At 41.6% G+C, this 19,909-nt stretch overlaps 3 protein-coding genes across 4 annotated transcripts; 1 reads left to right on the plus strand and 2 right to left on the minus strand.

The window, feature by feature from the left end:
• drc1 (dynein regulatory complex subunit 1 homolog (Chlamydomonas)) lies at window positions 1-6,397 on the plus strand. Its single transcript, XM_034580326.1, has 14 exons — window positions 1-218; window positions 1,118-1,242; window positions 1,614-1,797; window positions 1,899-2,036; window positions 2,374-2,460; window positions 2,656-2,778; window positions 3,333-3,460; window positions 3,840-3,974; window positions 4,078-4,456; window positions 4,838-4,924; window positions 5,073-5,147; window positions 5,261-5,373; window positions 5,522-5,674; window positions 5,756-6,397. The coding sequence occupies exons 1-14, from the start codon at window positions 171-173 to the stop codon at window positions 5,856-5,858; spliced, it is 1,878 nt and encodes a 625-aa protein (XP_034436217.1). The 5' UTR covers window positions 1-170; the 3' UTR covers window positions 5,859-6,397.
• A 4,709-nt stretch (window positions 6,398-11,106) lies between these two features.
• Window positions 11,107-12,124, minus strand: gtf2h5 (general transcription factor IIH, polypeptide 5). Of its 2 annotated transcripts, none has more exons than XM_034580329.1 (3): window positions 12,002-12,124; window positions 11,615-11,676; window positions 11,107-11,469 (listed from the first exon to the last, which is right to left on the minus strand). In XM_034580329.1, the coding sequence occupies exons 2-3, from the start codon at window positions 11,647-11,649 to the stop codon at window positions 11,289-11,291; spliced, it is 216 nt and encodes a 71-aa protein (XP_034436220.1). In that variant the 5' UTR covers window positions 11,650-11,676; window positions 12,002-12,124; the 3' UTR covers window positions 11,107-11,288. The 2 variants fall into 2 exon arrangements, with proteins under 2 accessions (XP_034436220.1, XP_034436219.1); XM_034580328.1 differs by having other exon boundaries at window positions 11,973-12,117.
• Window positions 12,125-13,133: 1,009 nt separating this feature from the next.
• serac1 (serine active site containing 1) lies at window positions 13,134-19,616 on the minus strand. The gene is made up of 17 exons (XM_034580152.1): window positions 19,530-19,616; window positions 18,821-18,918; window positions 18,630-18,666; window positions 18,399-18,541; window positions 17,717-17,806; window positions 17,066-17,197; window positions 16,859-16,980; window positions 16,649-16,777; window positions 16,412-16,525; window positions 15,721-15,883; window positions 15,459-15,609; window positions 15,214-15,355; window positions 14,973-15,073; window positions 14,676-14,773; window positions 14,313-14,495; window positions 14,083-14,226; window positions 13,134-13,930 (listed from the first exon to the last, which is right to left on the minus strand). The coding sequence occupies exons 2-17, from the start codon at window positions 18,909-18,911 to the stop codon at window positions 13,794-13,796; spliced, it is 1,977 nt and encodes a 658-aa protein (XP_034436043.1). The 5' UTR covers window positions 18,912-18,918; window positions 19,530-19,616; the 3' UTR covers window positions 13,134-13,793.
• Window positions 19,617-19,909: the final 293 nt, after the last annotated feature.

Genomic DNA, 19,909 nt, shown 5'->3' on the forward strand with positions numbered 1-19,909 from the left:
TATTTCGTAGTTTTAAAGTCTTTGCTCATGACAAGTAGTTTTTAATGCAATGACTGTGGAATTTCCGAGCTGCATTTGAAGGCAGCACTCGTCACTCAGTTACATGTGTAGCCATAGCAACACGTAAACAAACAAACTGCTGCGTTCAGTGCAGAGGCCGTATAAAAAAGATGGACGTAGCTTCCAGCTCCAAAACAATTAATTCCTCAATTTCAGAGGCAAGTATTATTAACATTGCACCTTCTACTGTGTGACCATGATGAAATCAATTGAGATTGTATTGATTAAAACTACTCAACAGTGTACGAGCTGTTGCTTACACGTCATTACCTCCACCAAGGAGCTTATGTTTTCACCCCTGTTCCTTTTTCGTTTGTTGGTTGGTTGGAGATAATGTGTTTTTCAACCTTTGCATGATTTTTGGAGTTGATGTTTCTGAGTGATCTTGTATGATTACAATACTGTGCATGTTGCAGCTGCGATTTTTTTTTGTCAGTAGAGCTAAATATTGGATACAGAATACTTAAAGGAGCACTTAACAGTTGAATTAATGAATACAAATGAATTCCCTTGCGGTTTTTGTCTATTTATTTTTCATCATGCTCAGTTTTATCTATGTTTAAAAACAGCCAGTAAACATTTTGAACCTTCAGGGCCTCCACACTTGAGGCTGATGAAGACCCAAGCTCAAATCGTGGCAGCGGCAGCTCGTAGAGGCACTTCGGGTGACAACAGAAACTGCCACTGATTTGTAAAGGCAGCTGCCGCGATTTGAGGCAGCTGTCGGTTGCCACTGCTGTTAGGGGGCAACTACCGCTGTTTGTGACTTATTCCCTGAGACTTATACGTAGTTTATGAATGTTTATCAGCGTGTTACTGTTCTGTGCAACAAGAATAATTGATCTGTATTTCTCCACTTTTATTGTGAAACATGCTTGTTTATATGGCTGATTTCATCAAAGGCAGCTGCCTATAAACAGTGTGGCATCAAAGGCACAGGCTGCCTCTAACAAAGCAACAAAGGCACCTACAGTTTTTTACTGACTTGCACTCACATTTAGATGAAATCAGCTTTGCCAAAGCTCAAATAGAAACGGTCCTCTTCTATGTTTGGTAGATGAGCACTCAGAGGATGATCAGCATGCAGAGAGATTTAACAGCAGCAGTGACCAACATCCAAACTGCTGCTGATGCCAGAGAGTCAAAGCGAAGGAAGGAGCTGCAAGAAGCTCGCAAAATGAGGTAATTTCTCCTGAAGATTTTACGTTGAATGTCTTAAAAGGTCCAGTGTGTAAGATTCAGGTGAAAGGGATCTATTGGCAGAAGTTGAACCTAGAATGGGCCCTTTATATTCAAATACTTTATATTTACATCTGGAGTGGGTCCTCTCTATGGAGGCTGCCATGTTTGTTTACAGTAGCCCAGACTGGACAAACTAAACAACTTTTGAGTTTTTATGATAACTGAAGGCTACCACAGGTTCTCTCTCATGTTTTGAAGGGAACGGTGAGGTCACCCTAAAGTCTACACACTGCCCCTTTAAATCAATATCTCAACGATGTTTAAACCCCCCCCCATCCTGTTTGCCACTGTGTTTTTTCTTCCTGGCTCAGGCTGGAGTTGCTGGAAAATAATGTGAGGTCCAGTCAGAATAAAGCTGAGGAGATTTTTGCAGAGTTGTCGTCAACGAAGGAGAAGGTGATCCCACAGGAGCTGCAGGAAGCTCTGAACAGCCAGCAGAATATATGCACTCTTGTATTAGAAGACAAGAATAAACTCATAAATGACCTGCAAAAGGTAACTCTGTCTGTCTGTCCATAAAAATATGAAGGAGTCATAAGTTCTGGTGTGGTTTGCCCTCTTTGAACTTGATGACTTTCCATATGTCACCTGAACAGGAGCTTAAGGTTTCAGACGATCGCTTTGTGAAGGACTTGAGGAGAATGGCAGAGGAGCTGGACCTGATGAAGGAGAGGATGGAGGACCAGATCAAAACCCTGACCGGAGCATACAGGGAGGAGATGTCCGGGGTTGAGGTACAGGAGCAGATCTGGCTCTAGTGATCCATCAAATTCTCCTCTAGCACCACCCTAACGCTGACATCTGTGGTCTTGAGTAAAAAATGTCTCAGCGATATTGACTGCATTGTCATGAAATCTGTCAGGCTCTCATGTTCCCCTCAGGATGAATCGCTATCCCTTTTCGGATCCCTTAACTCACCATCATCAGTACAGATATTTAATTATCCTTCATGATCGAATACCTGCAAAACTAATATCATTCCCATCAGCTTTAGCTCTACTTTGTGTTTAGAGCTAACATGCAAATGTACCTAGATTTTCTAACTGTTTTTTTTGTTGTTGTTGTCGGCAGAGATTTTGTCTGCAGGAAATTGAAGTTTTAGTCACAAAAGACAAGACTGAGTGGGAAGAACACATGCAGGAACTCTGGGACCAAGAGGTCAGGATAACACACACACACACACACACACACACACACACACACACACACACACACACACACACACACACACACACACACACACACACACACACACACACACACACACACACACACACACACACACACACACACACCATATATTATATCTTACATATCTCAATTTTGTAGCTAATGGAAACTAATCTGTTTCAGCTTGAGAGGTTGGAGCAGAGGAAGGAGAAAGTGGTGGAGTATGAAGCCAAAATTCACCGTCTGATGTTGGAGAATATGGACAAGGAGAGCATCATCAAGATAGAGCAGGATGCTAATTTTCAGGTTTGCACAAACATCAAGATGCACCCAAGTATCTCAAAGGTTCAGTGTGGAAAATGTAATGACATCTAGTGGTGAGATATCATATTGCAGCTGAATACCCCTCACCTCACCCTCCTCTTCCAAACATTAAAGAGAACCTGTGGAAACCTTCAGTTGTCATAAAAACTCAAAATGTGTTTAGTTTGTCTAGTCTGGGCTACTGTAAAAAACATGGTGGCCTCCGTAGAGAGGAGCCACTCCTGATGTAAATATAAAGTATTTGAATATAAAGGGCCCATTCTAGGGTAAAGAAAACAACAATTTGTACGATTTAGATGAAACACACTAGAGAAAACCTCACTAGGATTATTTTATATTCAAATTCTGCCAATAGATCCATTTACCCTAAATCTTACACACTGGACCTTTAAGCTTTTAAATGAAGCTTTTGTGCTGTGAGCTGTATTTGATAAAAACATGTTACTTTAAATTGAAAATGCAGCAGTAGTAGTGACTGTGATTGCACTTTTAAATGTTTCACCATTTCCCCTCGCGTCCCGTTCATGGCTCTGCAGGCTCTGGATATAGATAATCAGAAGATGAAGGCCTCCACCATGATCATGAATCTCCAACAAATAAAGCAAAAGAATAACGTAGAAGTAAACAATTTCAACCTGAGCCAGATGTATGAAAGGATCAGCAGGTAAAGCAGATGTTCTCACACAAATACACGCACACACTGGAATGGCACTCAGTCGAACGCATACCTCCGCCAAGGCCCAACAGTCCCCATCAAGCTGCACCAAATTACACATTCATAGATATGTTAAAATGTTAAAAACATGCCATATCTCGCAATGTTGGAAAGAAAAATTGTAGATCTGCCCCTTTGTCCAGATCCACGGTGGAATTTTAATCGATTTTTTCTTGGTCCATTTCTCAACCTTCCACCAAGTTTCAACAAACATCCAAAAAACAAACAAACAAACAGGGGTGAAAAACAGAATCTCCTTGGCGGAGGTAACAGTTAAAAATCAAGATTCGATTCCCTCTGTGTTTCTTGCGATGGCTTTGTGTTTCAGTCTGCAGGTGGAGATAAAAAAACTCGTCACCAAGTTCTCGAATCAGGCGAAGTACTTACGCGACACGAGCCATCATTTGAAAAAAGACTACAAACGCATCCTCGAGCAGCACGAACGAGTACAGAAGAAAATCAAGTGAGTCTGAATTATCCTGGAATGTCGACATGTTGTACGATCGCTTGCTTCTCTTTTACCTGAATCTTTTTCACTTTTCTCTCCACCTCCACCTCTCACACAGACACTTTGCAGTCGCTGATGCCGGGAGGTTTAAGGAGATGTGGCGCATGGTTGAAGCAGAGATGGCGCTACTCGTGGAGAAGGCTTTGGCCACCGACTCGGAGATCTGTGAGAAGCATCTGGGCCTAGCCTGGGATCGACCTGTGATGCCCTTCAGAGAGCTCTCTGGGCCCATCCGGCCTGAGAAACAAACCAACACAGACCCGCACACCCAGCTGTCTCAAACTGAGCAGGACTTAGAGTGCAGCCAGGGGGCGAAGGACATGTCGGACAGGGCGAGCTCGGAGGCTGAGAGCACGGTCGTGGACAAGGAAGGGAGCGATGCAGGGTTAGAAGAGGAGATGCTGGCGAGAGTGAGCCAGCTGCTGTGTGATGCAACGGTGAGCGATAACAGGAGAGGATTTGTCTGTTGTATGCAAACATTATATTATACAAATAGTTGGACATTTTGGAAAATCAGCTCATCTACTTTCTGTCCTTGCTGTCAGTTAAATGAGATCAGAACTATTCATATCTTCCTGTTCACTACTCTGGAGTCTCCTCTGGTTGCTTAGTAACCTCATGCTGACAGTACATTACCTATAATGTAGTAAGGGACTTAAGTATTTTTCTCCTGTCTCTATAGCTTCATGTGTAAAGTTAAAAAAAAAAGAGTGAGTGGTTTTAATCTTCCAATCTTACTCTTGACAGCAGCATTAAAAAAAAGCAATAATATGAAAGTACAACATTTCAACCACAAGTTTCTCTTCCTTCTGTGCCAGGGTCTGATTCAGGAGAATATCCTGATGCTGCTGACTCCCCTGGAGGAGGACGTACAGACGGCTATGAAGCTGGGCTCCTTCCTCTATGTGAGTTCATGTCCAGTTATCTTTCTGCTGATCCCCCACATGAACTCACCATCAGCACGTCCCCTGGACCACCAGTCAGCAGCTGTGTTGTTAAACAACACGAGGGGTGAAATCCTGAACAACCTGACATGTTGTTTCTTTCTTTCAGGCCTTGGGCCTCGCTGATGAGGATTTTCCCAAGTTGGCTCATTTCCTCTTAAAGTACCGACAAGAGCAGAGCGAGGTGAGCAGTGCAGCGGATCGATTCCATTGAGGATGTCTGCTTGTTCAAACTATGGCCTTGAGTCTGAACAAAATCATTATGACAGTTACTATTTGTGTCCTTCGTGCCTGCAGGATGTTAGTGGTGAGCTGAGTGAATCCAGTGACCAGGAGGAGGCGCTAATCATCCATCCTAACCAAGTCCTGACTGCTCTTAAAGGTTTCCTCCAGCAGCACAAGGGGTCCAGGTAGGACACACACACACCACTTCCTTATGAGCATTTGATTACTCAAAGCAAATAGAGGCAACACTATGGTTGTTATCCAGACTGTGTGTGTGATTCATAGTTAAGGTCCTTCTTTATTAATATGTGACGATTCCCTGTGTGTTCTAAGGGAGAACTCAGACCAATCACAGTCCAGTGGTCTGCAAACAGAACCCAGGGACAGTTCAGCGGACAGAGTTTACTGGGAAAGTTTGAGCAACATCATCACTGAGGACAAAGTCAGACTCTGGGAGGCGGCGGAGGAGTCGCTACAGCAGCACCTGTGAGTAACACACACACACACACAGAAGAAAAACCTCCATCAGTGCAAAGAATTTTTTTTTTTTTTCCCTCGTCCATCCAGGGTGGTCCTCACGGAGATTTCTGAGCTTGACACTGAGAAAGAGAGTCTGGAGCAGGAGAACACGGAGCTGCGGCTGCTGCTGCAACAATCCCTCAACTCATGAGTACGTGTGTGTTTGTGTTTATGTGTTTTTCCAGATACACACTGAGGGTAAAGATTCACAACCTTCCAGAGTAACAGTAAAGAAGCACATAACAGCAGTGTAGCGTAATGTAATCTAGGTAACAGTGCAGTGTTTTCTGTCATGACTGTATGTTTTGAAGCTGACAGGATTTCATTAATGGATTAGATGATCAACAGAACATCAATAATTGTAACAACCAAACTGTTTAGGTCTGATTTGATGATACAAGCTGCTTAAATCTTCTGCTTTGTGACCAAACAAAACAAGTGATAAGAAAACATCAACTGAAAGCTCAGGACCCTGTGATCAGCATTTTTCATATATTTATATTTATAGACCAGATTGAAAGATTTTAAATAATCCTTAGAAGTAGATCTTTGAAGCATCATCCATCTGACTGCATTTTATTCTCTTGTAGGTCAGAAGTGCAGGTTCACCAGGAGTTCCTTTGAACATGTGCATGAACTCATCAGTATTTGGTAAAACGACTATGTTAAAATAAAGAAAAAAAATACACCATTAATTATTGTTGTGCTTGCAGCCCTGGAGGATAAATTGTGTTACATATAAGAATTCCTGTGAGACAAAGCGGATGAGCCCCACACAGTGCAGCCTGTAGCTCCTCCACACCAAGGTGCACACGGTTCTCATGGGACTCAGCAGCCACGCCACGCTGCCACTGGGACGACTGCACAGAGAGAGATTCAAGACATGAAGCGGACAAATCCAAACACGACCAGAGAACACACGAATCAAAGAAAACTAGAAATTACTAATTAATACATTTTTTAGAAGAACACTTACGTTGGCTCAAATTTGGTAGTTGAAACATTTGAAACACTGAAGTAATAGGTGAAGTGGTTGAAAAGAAATACTGACAGAAGTTGAAATAGATAAAAAAAATATAACCTGAAAGAAGTTGAAGTGTCAAATGATGATAAATTAACACGAAATCTAAAAATAATAATTTTCGAGGTGAAAGCAGCGAAACTGTCATTTGAAGAGTGAAATATGAAAAACTTTACCTCAAACCCGTTGTCCTTGGAATCCAGTTTATTTCAAATTGTCAAAACAGACCAAAAATAAATAACGCACACCTTTGAACAGATATATCATACATTACACAAAATTCATCGTAAAGACAGGTAAGTTCAGTGCAACCGATAACTCTGTAATCAGTGGAACACAGGATCACAAACAGAGACTGCAACACAAATGAAGTCAAGCACAGGCAAAGTTTTTCTTTTTAAATGGGATTAACGGACACCGCAAACAATGTCTGGCGGAAGTGGAGCGGGCGTTTTACTTTGACAACGACATTACCCGCGCTTCCACGGGTGGGGCTTCCTCTTTGCCCTGGACTCCCCTGGGGAAGGTACGCACTTTACTCGCTCTTCTGACTTTTGTTAGTTTCCGGTTGTAAATAACATCAAAAGTTAGTGTACAACTTATATAATGTTGTTTTAATGATTTCATGTTAGTTTGTTGTGTTGCCAATTATTGCATTTGTGTAAACCTGCATGTGATGGAGAGGTGTTGCCCGTGTACTGTTAGCTATTAGCATGCTTGGTGAACATTGGGTTTGTTAGCGGGAAGCTAAGTAACACTCTGCATGTTGTCCAGGCGATGAGCACGCAGCTTCTTCATGACAGACACTGTTGTTTCCACAACTGCAGGTACGTGAGTCTATATATGTATTATTTTCTTCATGTCCAACATGTATGTTTGATTGTTTAATTTATGTAAAGTGTATTTTATTTACTTCGAAATTCGCCTAAGTGTCAGGTGGTTTAAAATTATATAAATATTATTTTAAACTAAATGCTAAATAATTTCTGATTTTACATTTTATACACAAATTGAAATATGAGTTGAACAAGCCACAGATTAAAAGTTGAAAGGGACGATGACTTGCAGCCAGTCACAGGTTTTGATCATTACCTCTCCCTGGTTTCCCACCAGTCGGATGCAGGTTGGGAGGAGTACAACCACTACATCTTCCCAGAGGACACCGCCAACCAACCCGAGCCAATGGGTGAGCAGCAGTGAGAGTGACAGTGAGGAGGAGGAGGCTGATGGAAACAAGACGAAGGGCAAGAGCAGTGAAGCCAAACACATTTGAATGAATTTGTTTAAACCTCCACAACATGTGTCTTAAAGTGGCAGATGTTTTAGAGATTCTGCGGTAACAATGAAGGTGACTGGAATTTGGTTTATGATGCTCAAAGTTTTACACAATTTTTAAAAAAAGCAATGACTTCCAGAAACAATATCCAGATAATTCAGAGCGGGGTCCTTATAAAGTCTGAACATGTCTGCAATTCAAATTTAAAAACAAAAAAAACCTTTAATTGAAATTGGATGGGTGTTCATTCTTTTAGGTACATGAAATGTCTTTGCTGCCTAACTGAAGAAACTAGAAATAACTTCTGATGGACCCCAACAGGCAGATTTATCACTTTTCATTTCGCTCTGTGATCGTCTCTTATCGGCCGCCTCGTCTTTTCCTCACTCAGGTTTGGATCAGCTATGCCAGGTCGGATTTGCAGGAATACGGCCCCGACCGGCTGCATAGGTGCCGGACGACCTACGAGGAGGCTAACATTGCCATGAGGAGCTGTGAGGGAAAGGAAGAGCGGCTGAAGCTGCTCAAGTCCTGAAGGAGAAGGAGTTTGGCTCTGAAAACACCATGGAGAGAGTCCGAAAGCTGCTGCCAGAGAACGTGAAGAAGAGGAGTAACCTGACGGCTGAGGACGGAGTAAGAACACAATGTCAAACCAGACCTCGTCATTTTGCCAGGAGTGAGAAGAAGAAGAAGAAAAGGAAGAAAAAGTATACTATCCACAGATAATGGAGACTATATACTTGAGGAATATGGTGGCGACTTAAGAGGATGAAGTGGCTCATAGGAATTTCATTTTCCGAGAACAGGCCAAAATAATTCAGCACCTCAAGGCTGCATTTACCGAGATGTACGACTGCAACCACCACTGCCTCTTGAGGTGAACCCAAGGGTCTGGGACCTTGGGAACCCGAGGTCCCAGACCCTGAAGTGGACATCGGTGATGTTATCTTTTGTTATCTTGTTTTATCTTATTATATTCAAATAAAGAATTACACATGACCTGAATTCATGTGATGGTGGATACAGTGTTAATTGATATGGTGTCTCTGTGCCCCTATCTACCAATAATAATACTAAAAATAAATATATAAATAATTAAATAATTAAAGCCCTCAAAAAGCCAAATAATTTGCCTGGAAAATAAAATATTATAATTAATAAAAATAAAATATTTAATAATAATTGGCCCGAGCACATGCTTTGGTGAGAATTTGAGGGCTTAATTTGTTGAATCCTTTGATCCTTTGATAATGCAGGAGTGGAGTTGTTTGTTGACGGCTCAGCATCAAAGGATTCATGGTCCATGTATGTCCGAGATACAGAACCTTGTGTTTTGATGGCGTGTAATCAAACCTTGACGCCGCGCCACGGTCACACCGTGTGACGAAAAATCGATCTTTGAGGTAGTTTTTATTAGATGACACTCATCTCAATTGAAGTTGATCTGATGAAAGCCCTGGGACAAGTTCGTCAAAGTAAAATGTGAAAAATGGCCACTAAATGCAAAATGGCGGGCTTCCTGTTGCTTTTCTCAAAGTGCACCTCTAGACTTTTTGTTTGTCTGGTCATGATACACCTGTGTATTGATTTTCAACAAGTCCAGCCAGTGGACTTGTTGATTAACAGATTATTTTTCTCATGTGTCAAAGAAAAACAATTCTCTGGCTCCAGCTTCTCTTTTGTCAAGTGGAGGTGGTGCAATGGTCCTGGAGCTCACTACAACCACTACATTTTCCAAGAGGACGCCGCCAACCAACCGACGAGCCAATGGCTGAGCAGCAGCAGCAAAAGTGACAGTGCGGAGTAGGAGGCTGATGGGGAAAAGAGGGCAGTGAAAATGTCTTTGCTGCCAAACTGAAGAAAATTATACGATCTGGTGTGCACTGCATTCTTTGTCTGTTTATCCCTGAAACTAACTAATCGATCTGCTAGTTTGCTTATGAACAAGTTTAACGAAGAAATAGTTGAGTCACAGACAACCTGGTGATCTTCATGTCAGGTTACGTAGAGAACGGACTCTTTAGAAGCCTATGAGCACTTTGAATTAAGCCTCAGCTTATTAAATCTCTTTAATGATTGGAATATTTGGCCCAATAAATTAACTTTGACCGTCTGGGCCGCTGATCTCGGTCTCCCCTCATGTTCCTCTTATCTGGACGGATGCCACCGAGCGATAACATGAATCTGACCGTGATTTAAATAGATGTTACTGTCTCATAAATTACAGAGAGGTTGCAGATGTTGTGGCTCCACTCACAGGAGCATCAGGCAGCACACAGCGCCATCTTGTGGCTAATGTTGCAGCCCACACTACGGCAGAAGTAGCTCCAGCTCAACTTTTCAGGGTGAAGTAACTTAATTTCAGTTTGTAATGAGATAATAATCAGTTAGTCGACCTGCAGTACTTCAGAAACAGGGACGTTAATCTACAAGTCTTGGTTTTTTACAGTCATTTTAGACTCACGAGTCTATAAACTGATCTGTAAACTGCGTTGCTGGTGTCGTTTTGTGTGTTAACAGCTTCTTCTGGTGCCAGAGCCGGAGTTTAAACAGCTGTATGAATCCTCCACTTTTAAAGAGTTGAATTTGTAAAGATAGTATTTAATGCTGTTTATTTATCTTGAACTCTAATGCTGCTGATTTGCAGCTTTGAATGTTATAAATGCTTTAATCTTTTACATCAACGCGTATGAAAGCTACTGTGTCGTTGGTCATCATTTCACATCAAGAATGTAATTTGCACAAATTTCACAATAACACAACACAACTTTTTTGAAAAACAGACTTATATACTGTATTATTATTATCAACTTTATTGTGTATTTTTATTCTTACTATATTTCTCCTTGTGCTGCTACTTTCTGGTGCTGTGTCATTTGTGAATTCCCTCTACTAAACTATCATTGTTTTGTATTGCTAAACTTTTAGGAAAATGGCATTTCTCTTAGGCAAACTTAAATTAAATATTAAGCACAAAATGTATGTATGTTTAAAAAAAGTAAAATGTCACCGTTGGCGACCAACCCACTGGAAAAACGATGTAGAAATATGGTGCTGCATTTCAGCAATTTTTAATCAAAATTCAAGACACAAAAAGTAGTCATATATTGGACAAACTAAGACACTACAATGTAAGCCAGTGTGCAACCAAGAAGCAAATCCACATTTACTCAGTTTCTCACATTGTAACTAATATTACAAAAATAAGGGACTGCATTTAAAACATTGCAGGGCTTATTTAATCCAGGATGAAACAGCCAAGAGTCCAAGATCAGACAGTTATGTTATTTCTGCGTGACGGGGAATGAATTCTGGTCCATGAGCTCTCCGACTCTTTCCTGAAGGATCTGAACCACCTCTGCCAGGATAAACACGTGTGTGTCGTCCAGGTCTTTCAGGATGAACTTCTTCCCCAAAGCCATCTTTTCATCCAGGTAGAGGAGGAACTGTTTCATGGCAGGATCACTGAAACACGAGAGAAGAGAGGCAAATGTTACTATACAAGTCTGTGCATGCAGAGTGAAGTGAAATGTTTTATCATGAGTTTTATCTTTGCACAAAACACGAGCAGGGTGCTAACATTTCAGGGCAGATTGACAGATTCTCTTACCATTCAACGAGGACACCTTTGTGTACGTTGACCATGTTTGCAGGTGCAGGGAAATCCAGAAGCTAAAAATGAAACACAGGGAAGTGACTTCCATGTAAACACGAGTAGCTTAAGTAGCAACAGCCAAACATACAAAGTAAAGAAGACTAAATAAACGTTGAGCAACAAAAAGTAAAGATCGGAAATGTTTTGTACTGGGCCATTTTAAATGAGGCTATTTTCCTAACATGCTAACATTGCTACTGTGTCAATAACAACTGGTAGGTTTGAGGTTTAGCATTATTAGCTTATTAAGCGCTAACGGTAGAGCAAGTGTACCATACAGAATAGAACGAGACATTAATGAATATGAACATACCCGGCTACTTTCAAGCGAAGAAGTCAAACACAGACGAGAGTTGGTCTTTCAGTAGCTTCGTTAGCTGCTTGTTAGCTGCTGCTAACTTGAGTTCTCAAATCATTGTGGGCTGAAGACCAACAATGATCGGCTCGTGTTGATGACGTATGTGGTGACGTTCAGAGCCTCCCTTTTGACCCCCGCCATTGTATCATAAAGACAGACACCATATTGATAAGTTCATAATTTATGGATTGGCATCACAAACATCATTCATTCATTTATTCAATTCAAAGCGTCTCACACACACCAAAGCCATGGTGTCATTATGTTCACTCTGCCTGTTTTACATTTATTGTCCACCTGATGGCAATGTAGAGCAAATGAAGCACCATGAAGCTTCGGCCCATGAGTGAACCAACTGGATGGAAAGCTTCAATGCTTCATGAAGCTTCATCTCGCCATCACTATTAGGAACACCAGCTCACCTGCTTGTTCATGCAATTGTCAAATCGACCAACCACGTGGCAGCAGCAAAACTACAACAACCGAATCAGCTCTGATGACTCCTGACTTCTGTGGAGGTCTGAGGCTGCAGGTTGAGTCAGAATTTAATGTCAACGACTCGGATCCATGGACCCAACCTGCTCTGTGTCACAGTCCAGGCTGCTGGTGGTGCAATAATGTGCTCATGTCGTATATGCACATGTACACGAATGCAGGCTGTTTGGAGAGAATCATTGTTTGTCTCTAATTTGGACAAAATCCCTGCATTTGTAATTTTACATCTTTATTTCGTCAGGTTACACAATGTTGTAAACCTATTGAACATTTATTGTGAATCTAAATAGATTATGTAACCTATCGGTACTTTTGGACTAAACCAGTGAATCAAGTATGACCAATAAAGGTACAGCACCACACTGATGTATATATTATTACCATAAAGCCGTACTGGTCAATAATTTGCAACATCTCCCACAATAAACAAACACACAGAGAGAATAAAGGCATATATATCACTATTTTTAGTAAAAATGTGTTGTGATATGATTTTGAGCTTGTAACACCATTAAAAAAAGGCTGTGTTGATATTTGCCATAGAAACATTGTTAAATAAATATATTGATTAACGCTGTGTAAAGCAGCTTTGAGAAGAAAATGAAGCAGTGCGACACAGTGTGTAAAGGACTCCAAAAAGCCTCCAACTCGATGCATTTATTCATTCTGTATTGCTACTGACTACAAACACATGGAGATTAAAAAACAATTGTTTGATTAGTCCCATGAAAATAAACAAAACATCCTGAACTAATATGCACACAGGTCAATTTGGAGTAAGGCTCACTGAGGAATATGTTTTGGCACAAAATATGACTCACACACTGCTGTTATGATAAAATATAAATATAAAAATAAAATCTTAAACCATTGCCTCAGTCAAAAATGAGACGAGCATTAGTGGCAACGACACGTCAGTCTAAAGTTAAGTTTAACTGCTAAGGTTTAGATTAAAACAAAAAAATGTATTATCTGAACTTATTTAACATTTTAAATTGCTTTTAAAAATTCAAACGGATCTTTAGAATTCATCTGACTTATTATTTTTGAGACAGATAAACAATAAACTATCATCACAACTGACAACTCTTCATAGCTATCAATGTGTAAAATAGTTTTCATTTTTCTAATTATACCAAGATCAAAGTAGTCAGTGTATAAGTGTGCAACAATGAGGAGAGGCAGTTATGTTTCCATTTGGTTTGGGGTGTTGGTGAGTGTGAGTGCTGTCCCCATTTCAAGTATACAGTAGGTAGTATCAGTGTTCACACACTGATTCAGTCAGTGGCTGAGGCAGCTCTGCAGTGCTTCCTGGATAAACTGGAGGCTGCGTTTGTACAGGAATGAGTCCTTCTTCTCTGGCTTGCAGATATTGAGATGATCTACATCGACCTCGATGAGCTCCCCGATGCCAAGATCTGGAACCAAATCAGAACAGCGTCAAGGTAAGAGCTACAGGAACAAAATGACAGCTACCAGGACCCATGCTCGTTTTGCTCATTCTTCTATATATTAACCATTCATCACAGACAGACTTTCACATTTCCCCTTGTGAATTATTGTTACATACTTGCTGACTGTGATGGCACCACCAGTATCTTGATCATGGGACCAATGTTTGTTGGCAGCGTCTCTGCAAAGCTCAGCACGTTGAATTCCTTCTCCTTGGCCATGTTCAAGAAGTTCTCGTTCAGGTTCCGCAGAGCTGGTGAGTCTTCACACACATGGACAACAACTCAGTACAGACGTTGAAGATTTTCTGTGAAACACAAATAGTCTTGGAGGTCAGAATGAACTCACCTTTGCAAAGTTCTCTAACTTCTACGGAGGGAAAGAGGAGATATCTGACATTGACGGAGTACTCAGCCATGAAAGTGCCATGGTGAGGAACACTGTAGAACATAACGCCCTTGGTGTTTTTTAACAGCCCATGCATCTCAGGGTCCTCTGAGGCATCCAGCAGCATTTTCTTCACAAGTAATCCTGACGGAAAAATAAAACACAAGAGGATATGGACCAAGAGAAAACCTTAAAATCAGACATATACAATCATTTGTAGGTGTTGGTGTGAAATAAGATCAAACCACTTCTTTCTAATGTGGTGTTCGGGAGATGTGAATGGAAATCTGATAAACTTGTGGAAGGGAAAGTCTGTTAAAATACCTCCCATACTGTGGGCTACCCAGACCACAGGCCTCTCTCCAACCCCTGCCAGCTTTAACTTCTTTAGCAGCTCTTTACTTCTGTAGGCCAAAGACTTCCTAAAGAGATGAGAGAGAGGAATGAATAAATAGTTTGTTCAGATAGGTTCTTGTTGGAATTGTGTATAATGCATATTTGGAATTTTGCACATCCAAAATCATTTAAATTAAAACAAGCTACAATTCTTAATGAAATAAAACAAATGTTTTACAACATTTTAATACTTGTGGGAATTTAAAGAAACTATGGATTCTTCACCTCTGATTCTCAGCGGGACACTTGGCCAGCCAGTCACTGAGGTTACTGTCATATTCCACTGACAGGACTCTCAGATTTGGACAGTCAGCAGCCAACCATGCCTGTCAACAAGAGAAGACACCGACACAGAAGAACAGTGAGATGATTCGTTTCCCCAAGATTAATCCAAATGAAACCGCACATGGGACAACAACTGAGAACTCTTCTATTATACTTAGAGGAATTCAGGGGATTTTCTTACCTTTGGCCAGCACTCAGTGTATTCGTCCCAGCTTCCTGCCTCCTTCTCCTCCTCCGACATGCTGCGGTCCTTCTGCCTCCACGTCTTGAAAGCTGCCCCTAGAATCCCATGGATGAACAGCACGTCTGCTTTGATTGGCTCGCTGTAAATGAAAACATTGCCAAACACAAATGTTGGTTTAAAGGTCAAATAAAATGAATCAAATTATAAAAAAGTATGAGACATAATAATAATTGTTTTCCTACTTGCCACGTGTTTGTGGATGGAGGATGTAGACGCCATCTTGGTATTTCTCTTTTACAGTCTCCCTATCTAGGTTGGCCAGAGCACGAGCTGCATGAGACGCCTGCATGACGTGAGGAGAGTGCATCATCTCAGCCAGGACAGACACCCAGCCTGAGGGTGGGTAAAAAAAGCTGTTACAATTTGGACAGAGAGTTTTAAAATAAAAAATTAGAGACACAAATATACACAACAAATAAATAATCAGATAATTTACAGACTCACCAGACTGGGCTATGGCCTGGTGAACGCTCTCATTGAGCGCCAAGTTTCCAATGATTCGAACAATGTTCCTCTGAATCTTCAGGGAGTCTCTACGGAGCTGATAAACCCTCTGGAGGAGCTGCAAGCCCCCGTTGGCAACTATGTGGTCACAGTGGCTCTGGACCTGTGAACAAGAAACACATTTTTCCGTAAGTTCGGAACAGTTATTCACTTCTCCTGTTTCTGTCTGGGGAAAGAAGGAATGGAAAAAGAGGTGTGTGATTCACTTTAGGAACAGAGGACTCCCTTTGCCTTTTGTTACTTATCAGATCTTTTACACACACAAAATATGTTACTAAAGGAAAGGGAAAGAACTGAAAACCATTATATTTGTACTTTAACTATCAATCACATTCTCAACACGAGTTATTCTGACTCACTGAGCTGGCTGTTCAACTATGGTCAACATAAGCTGATGATAATGAGGTCATGACATTTAAAGAACATTGTGTCCAGTGTGATCGTCATTTTAAATACAGCAGACAAGAGACCCTCCAGTCATGAATTAACTGAACTAAAACAAAGAGTGTTCTGTGTTGGAATAAGCTTTTACTTGAAGAACTTTAAAGTCGTGAGTGCAGAACAACCAAATTGATTGTAGAATGTTGTTCTATGATGATTATGGTCAGTTTTTAAAGATGCACAATGTTACCTTTGAATGCTGCACCAGGGCTTGTAGACAGAAGGATTCCACCTTCTCTGAGGGGACGGAGGTGAGGCTCTGGGCGTAGGGGAGCCCGTTGCCACCAAAACACCAAAGACCACCCTGCGACACGGGAGAGCACAGGTGTTTGTGATAGATTTGAGCATATACAGGCTCACTGTTGTCCTGCTGTTAATAGTTGTAGGAAGTCATGAGTTCATGTATGCATCCATCAGTCAGGATTACCCGCTGCGCTGCCATGGACTGAGTGCTCTCTCTGAGGGCCAGTGAAGTGAAGTACTGAACACATTTGTCCACCTCAGATAGAGGCAGAGACGCCAGCAGCTGCCTCAGTCCATCCTCTGCTGACAAACCCTGTGAAGATGTTAGCACAGATGTGTGAGCTAAAGCTGAGGCAAAGGATATGTAGGCATATAGTGGAACTAAGACACATACATCTTCCAGGTCAGGTAGCGCAGGTGGGGGCAGGAAGAATCTCAGGTCTACCTGAGGAGTCCGGGCCAGGCCCACTGCTGTTCGCTGGTCTATAACCTGGGCTGCTGTACGATACTGGTAGTCTGCAATATTAATAGGTGTGAGCTAATCCCTTCTTATTTCACTTGTTGCATTAACATGATATGATGCAATCTTTACATATTTTACCATGCCAGTTGTGATTATCCGCAAGCTCCTGTACAGCCTGTTGTCTGACGGCTATAGTGGCCGACTGTGTCCTCTTCAGCAGGACCCATAAGGCCACCTCATGTGGGTCTGCATCTACATGGCTAAAGTGCTCTAAAACACACAGACAAAGAACAAACTCGTAGAACATTTAGACAACACGGAGGAAACGTATGCACAAACATTTCTACGCACTCTCAAGCTCTGTCTACAATGATTTACTATCAGGATCTACAATACCACCTTCAGCTAGGAAGTTACAGACCTTGAGTCATCAGTTTGGCAGCTGTTCATTTTAAAACATCAAAAGTGAATTTATTAGAGATCTCATTGGGATATTATTTTGGGAGGAAGTGCTAATTATTGAGTTACTATAAGTGGCACAAAATAAATCGGTTGCACAATATACACTTGTGTTCAAACTATGGGACATTGAAAAACAGGATGTGCATGTGCAAGGCAGGTGTTTCCTTTGTTCTTCTCCTTCACTCCACATGAACGTGGCAGAGTAACTGTAGTTTTCTGAGAGTAAAGACTTCTGCTTTTTAAATCAGGGGTAAGGATCATGATTTCACACGGTGGACTTTCAGATTATCAGGTGAAGTGGTACGAAGTCCACTTTTGGTCTCTTACCATCTAGGGAACGCAGGAAAAGTCTCGAAGACATTTCCAGAAACCGCCGTGCTGCTTTGTGAAGCTCCCGCCTGGCTTTGTTTGTAAGCCCTGAAACACACACACACACACACACACACACACACACACACACACACACACACACACACACACACACACACACACACACACACACACACACACACACACACACACACACACACACACACACACACACAAAATGGGAAAAAAATAAGAACCACAACTTTTTACAAAATCAGTGTTACATTTATGACGCCTAGATAACAAATGATTAAAATAGCAATGGTTGTTATTTGGTATCATAGTATAGGTTGGTTGGTGATTGTCCCATTACGTAAGTGAACCTTGACTTGTGGAAGGGAGATCAGTCAACAGATTGACCCCAAAAACAGGAAAGATAGAAGAGAGCAGGAGGAAGGAAAGTCGGGAAGTAATGATCGCAGATGTCACTGGACACCTGGACATGACAGACTTGGCACGGCTGTGTGCTCATACAAAACATGAAGCCACTCAGCATATTTAACCAGATGTCAAACATCTGGGCAAGGGAGGACAATGTCCAAAACCAATAAATCAAAACTAAATAAACATCTCAACATGGTCCTATTCTTGTAAGTTTCACAAGGTGTTTTAAAGTGACTGAATGAATGATATACATTACCTGCAGTGAGATTGTCCTTCTCATCTGAGGGCGAGGCTCTCAGATAAATGTAGGACTTGTACTTCTCTTTATAAATTGCACTCGTGTCGATGGTCACGGCCTTGTCCAAGGCTACAACCTCGTACGTAATAAAAAGACAGCCCCTGTAGGGAGGTAACGGAGAAGAGGAAGCACATTTATGAGCTTTGACGCAAACTGCACACATCAGATTGAGAATTGAAAGCACCTTACCCTAAGACCACCGCTCCAGTTACTTTAGCAACCTTCCCTGCATTTGAAACAGGGAGAAATCTCAATCAGCCAAGCGGGTCACATTAAAGCAAGCAGACGGACGCAATGCATTCGTAGTAATCAGATCTACGGGAGAGCTGCTGTCGATATTGAGAGTTGAATTCAATACTAATTCAGCTCTGTTGACTCACTCAGATCTGTCCACTGCAGCGCTCTCTTGACCCCGGGCCCCGCGGTGCTCAGTCTCCGGCAGCGGATCAGACGTAGAGCTGCTGCAGACATGCTCCACCTGCACGAACCGGCCATGTGAAGTCAGGTTCAGATCAGAACAGACACTGCCCAACACTGGGTAACTTCACACTGGCAATGTCGTGTGGTGAATAGCATTTAAGCTAATGCTAATTTATTAATAATAATAATAATAATAATAATAAGCAGGTATATTCAAGTCATACGATGCAGAACTGCACTGGTAGTACGGTGTGTAAACAAGTGCACAACACCACTGACATGTAACCAACGAGAGTCAAACATTTAATATATAGTTAACAAGCTAACTCTGATGCCACTCTTTCATTAAAACCTCTGGCTAACCTTAGCTAACATTAGCTGCCGCTGCTATCCCGGGATAACTAAACCGGGTGTCGTGTTTTCTGGACTTTTGGTCAAACCCAGTCATCATCCAAACATAAGTTAGTGGGAATCCAGCGCCGTGACAACCCTCAACACAAACACTAACACTAAACACGAAGCTACGTTAGCATTCCACCACCATCTACCTCGCTTAATGTTTAGCTTGTTGCTAACGTGTCGCTGCTAACCAGCGGTGAACCCCTGCTGTCTGAGCCTGTTCAACTTATCGTGAGGGATCATTTTTCCATGGAGGCACAGGGACATTACCTTGTTTTATGGACTGACACTGTAGTTGAAGAGGACTCCACTGAGTGTCTCCTCCTGCTGCTGCTGCTCTCTAACCTGTCCCACAAATAATACGTCATCCATCGCAACTGACGCTAAACCGTAAAAAAAAAAAGTCAATCGACAAATGATTTATTAAAAAGTTTTCTTCAGTGGTCAGACTGGACTTGAAGGGGGTTTGGGGGGAATTATATAAAAACACATGCAATGCATTAAGCAGTTTAACACATCAATCGTGCAAAACATATAATATCGTAATAATGTTTATAGAAGGATGTGGTGGTGCAGGTGGTGGTGTTGTATTAGATTGTGTTCCCCTTTGGTATTTCCTGTGTATCCTGTGTTTCCGTTATGTCCAGTAA

The sequence above is a fragment of the Hippoglossus hippoglossus genome, chromosome 24 (genome assembly GCF_009819705.1).
Source record: "Hippoglossus hippoglossus isolate fHipHip1 chromosome 24, fHipHip1.pri, whole genome shotgun sequence".
In the NCBI taxonomy this organism is placed as follows: domain Eukaryota; kingdom Metazoa; phylum Chordata; class Actinopteri; order Pleuronectiformes; family Pleuronectidae; genus Hippoglossus; species Hippoglossus hippoglossus.

Bases quoted from the DNA above. Each gene is read 5' to 3' on its own strand.
- gtf2h5 (XM_034580329.1), bottom strand. From the start codon at position 11,649: ATGGTCAACGTACACAAAGGTGTCCTCGTTGAATG. The intron at 11,470-11,614 runs GTAAGAGAATCT...CTCGTGTTTCAG, and splicing joins AAAGGTGTCCTCGTTGAATG to TGATCCTGCCATGAAACAGT.
- serac1 (XM_034580152.1), bottom strand. From the start codon at position 18,911: ATGTCTGCAGCAGCTCTACGTCTGATCCGCTGCCGGAGACTGAGCACC. The intron at 18,542-18,629 runs GTAAGGTGCTTT...ACCTCCCTACAG, and splicing joins ACTGGAGCGGTGGTCTTAGG to GGGCTGTCTTTTTATTACGT. The intron at 14,496-14,675 runs GTATTTTAACAG...TTTTTCCGTCAG, and splicing joins GGTAGCCCACAGTATGGGAG to GATTACTTGTGAAGAAAATG.
- drc1 (XM_034580326.1), top strand. From the start codon at position 171: ATGGACGTAGCTTCCAGCTCCAAAACAATTAATTCCTCAATTTCAGAG. The intron at 1,243-1,613 runs GTAATTTCTCCT...TTCCTGGCTCAG, and splicing joins CAAGAAGCTCGCAAAATGAG to GCTGGAGTTGCTGGAAAATA. The intron at 5,374-5,521 runs GTAGGACACACA...GTGTGTTCTAAG, and splicing joins CAGCAGCACAAGGGGTCCAG to GGAGAACTCAGACCAATCAC.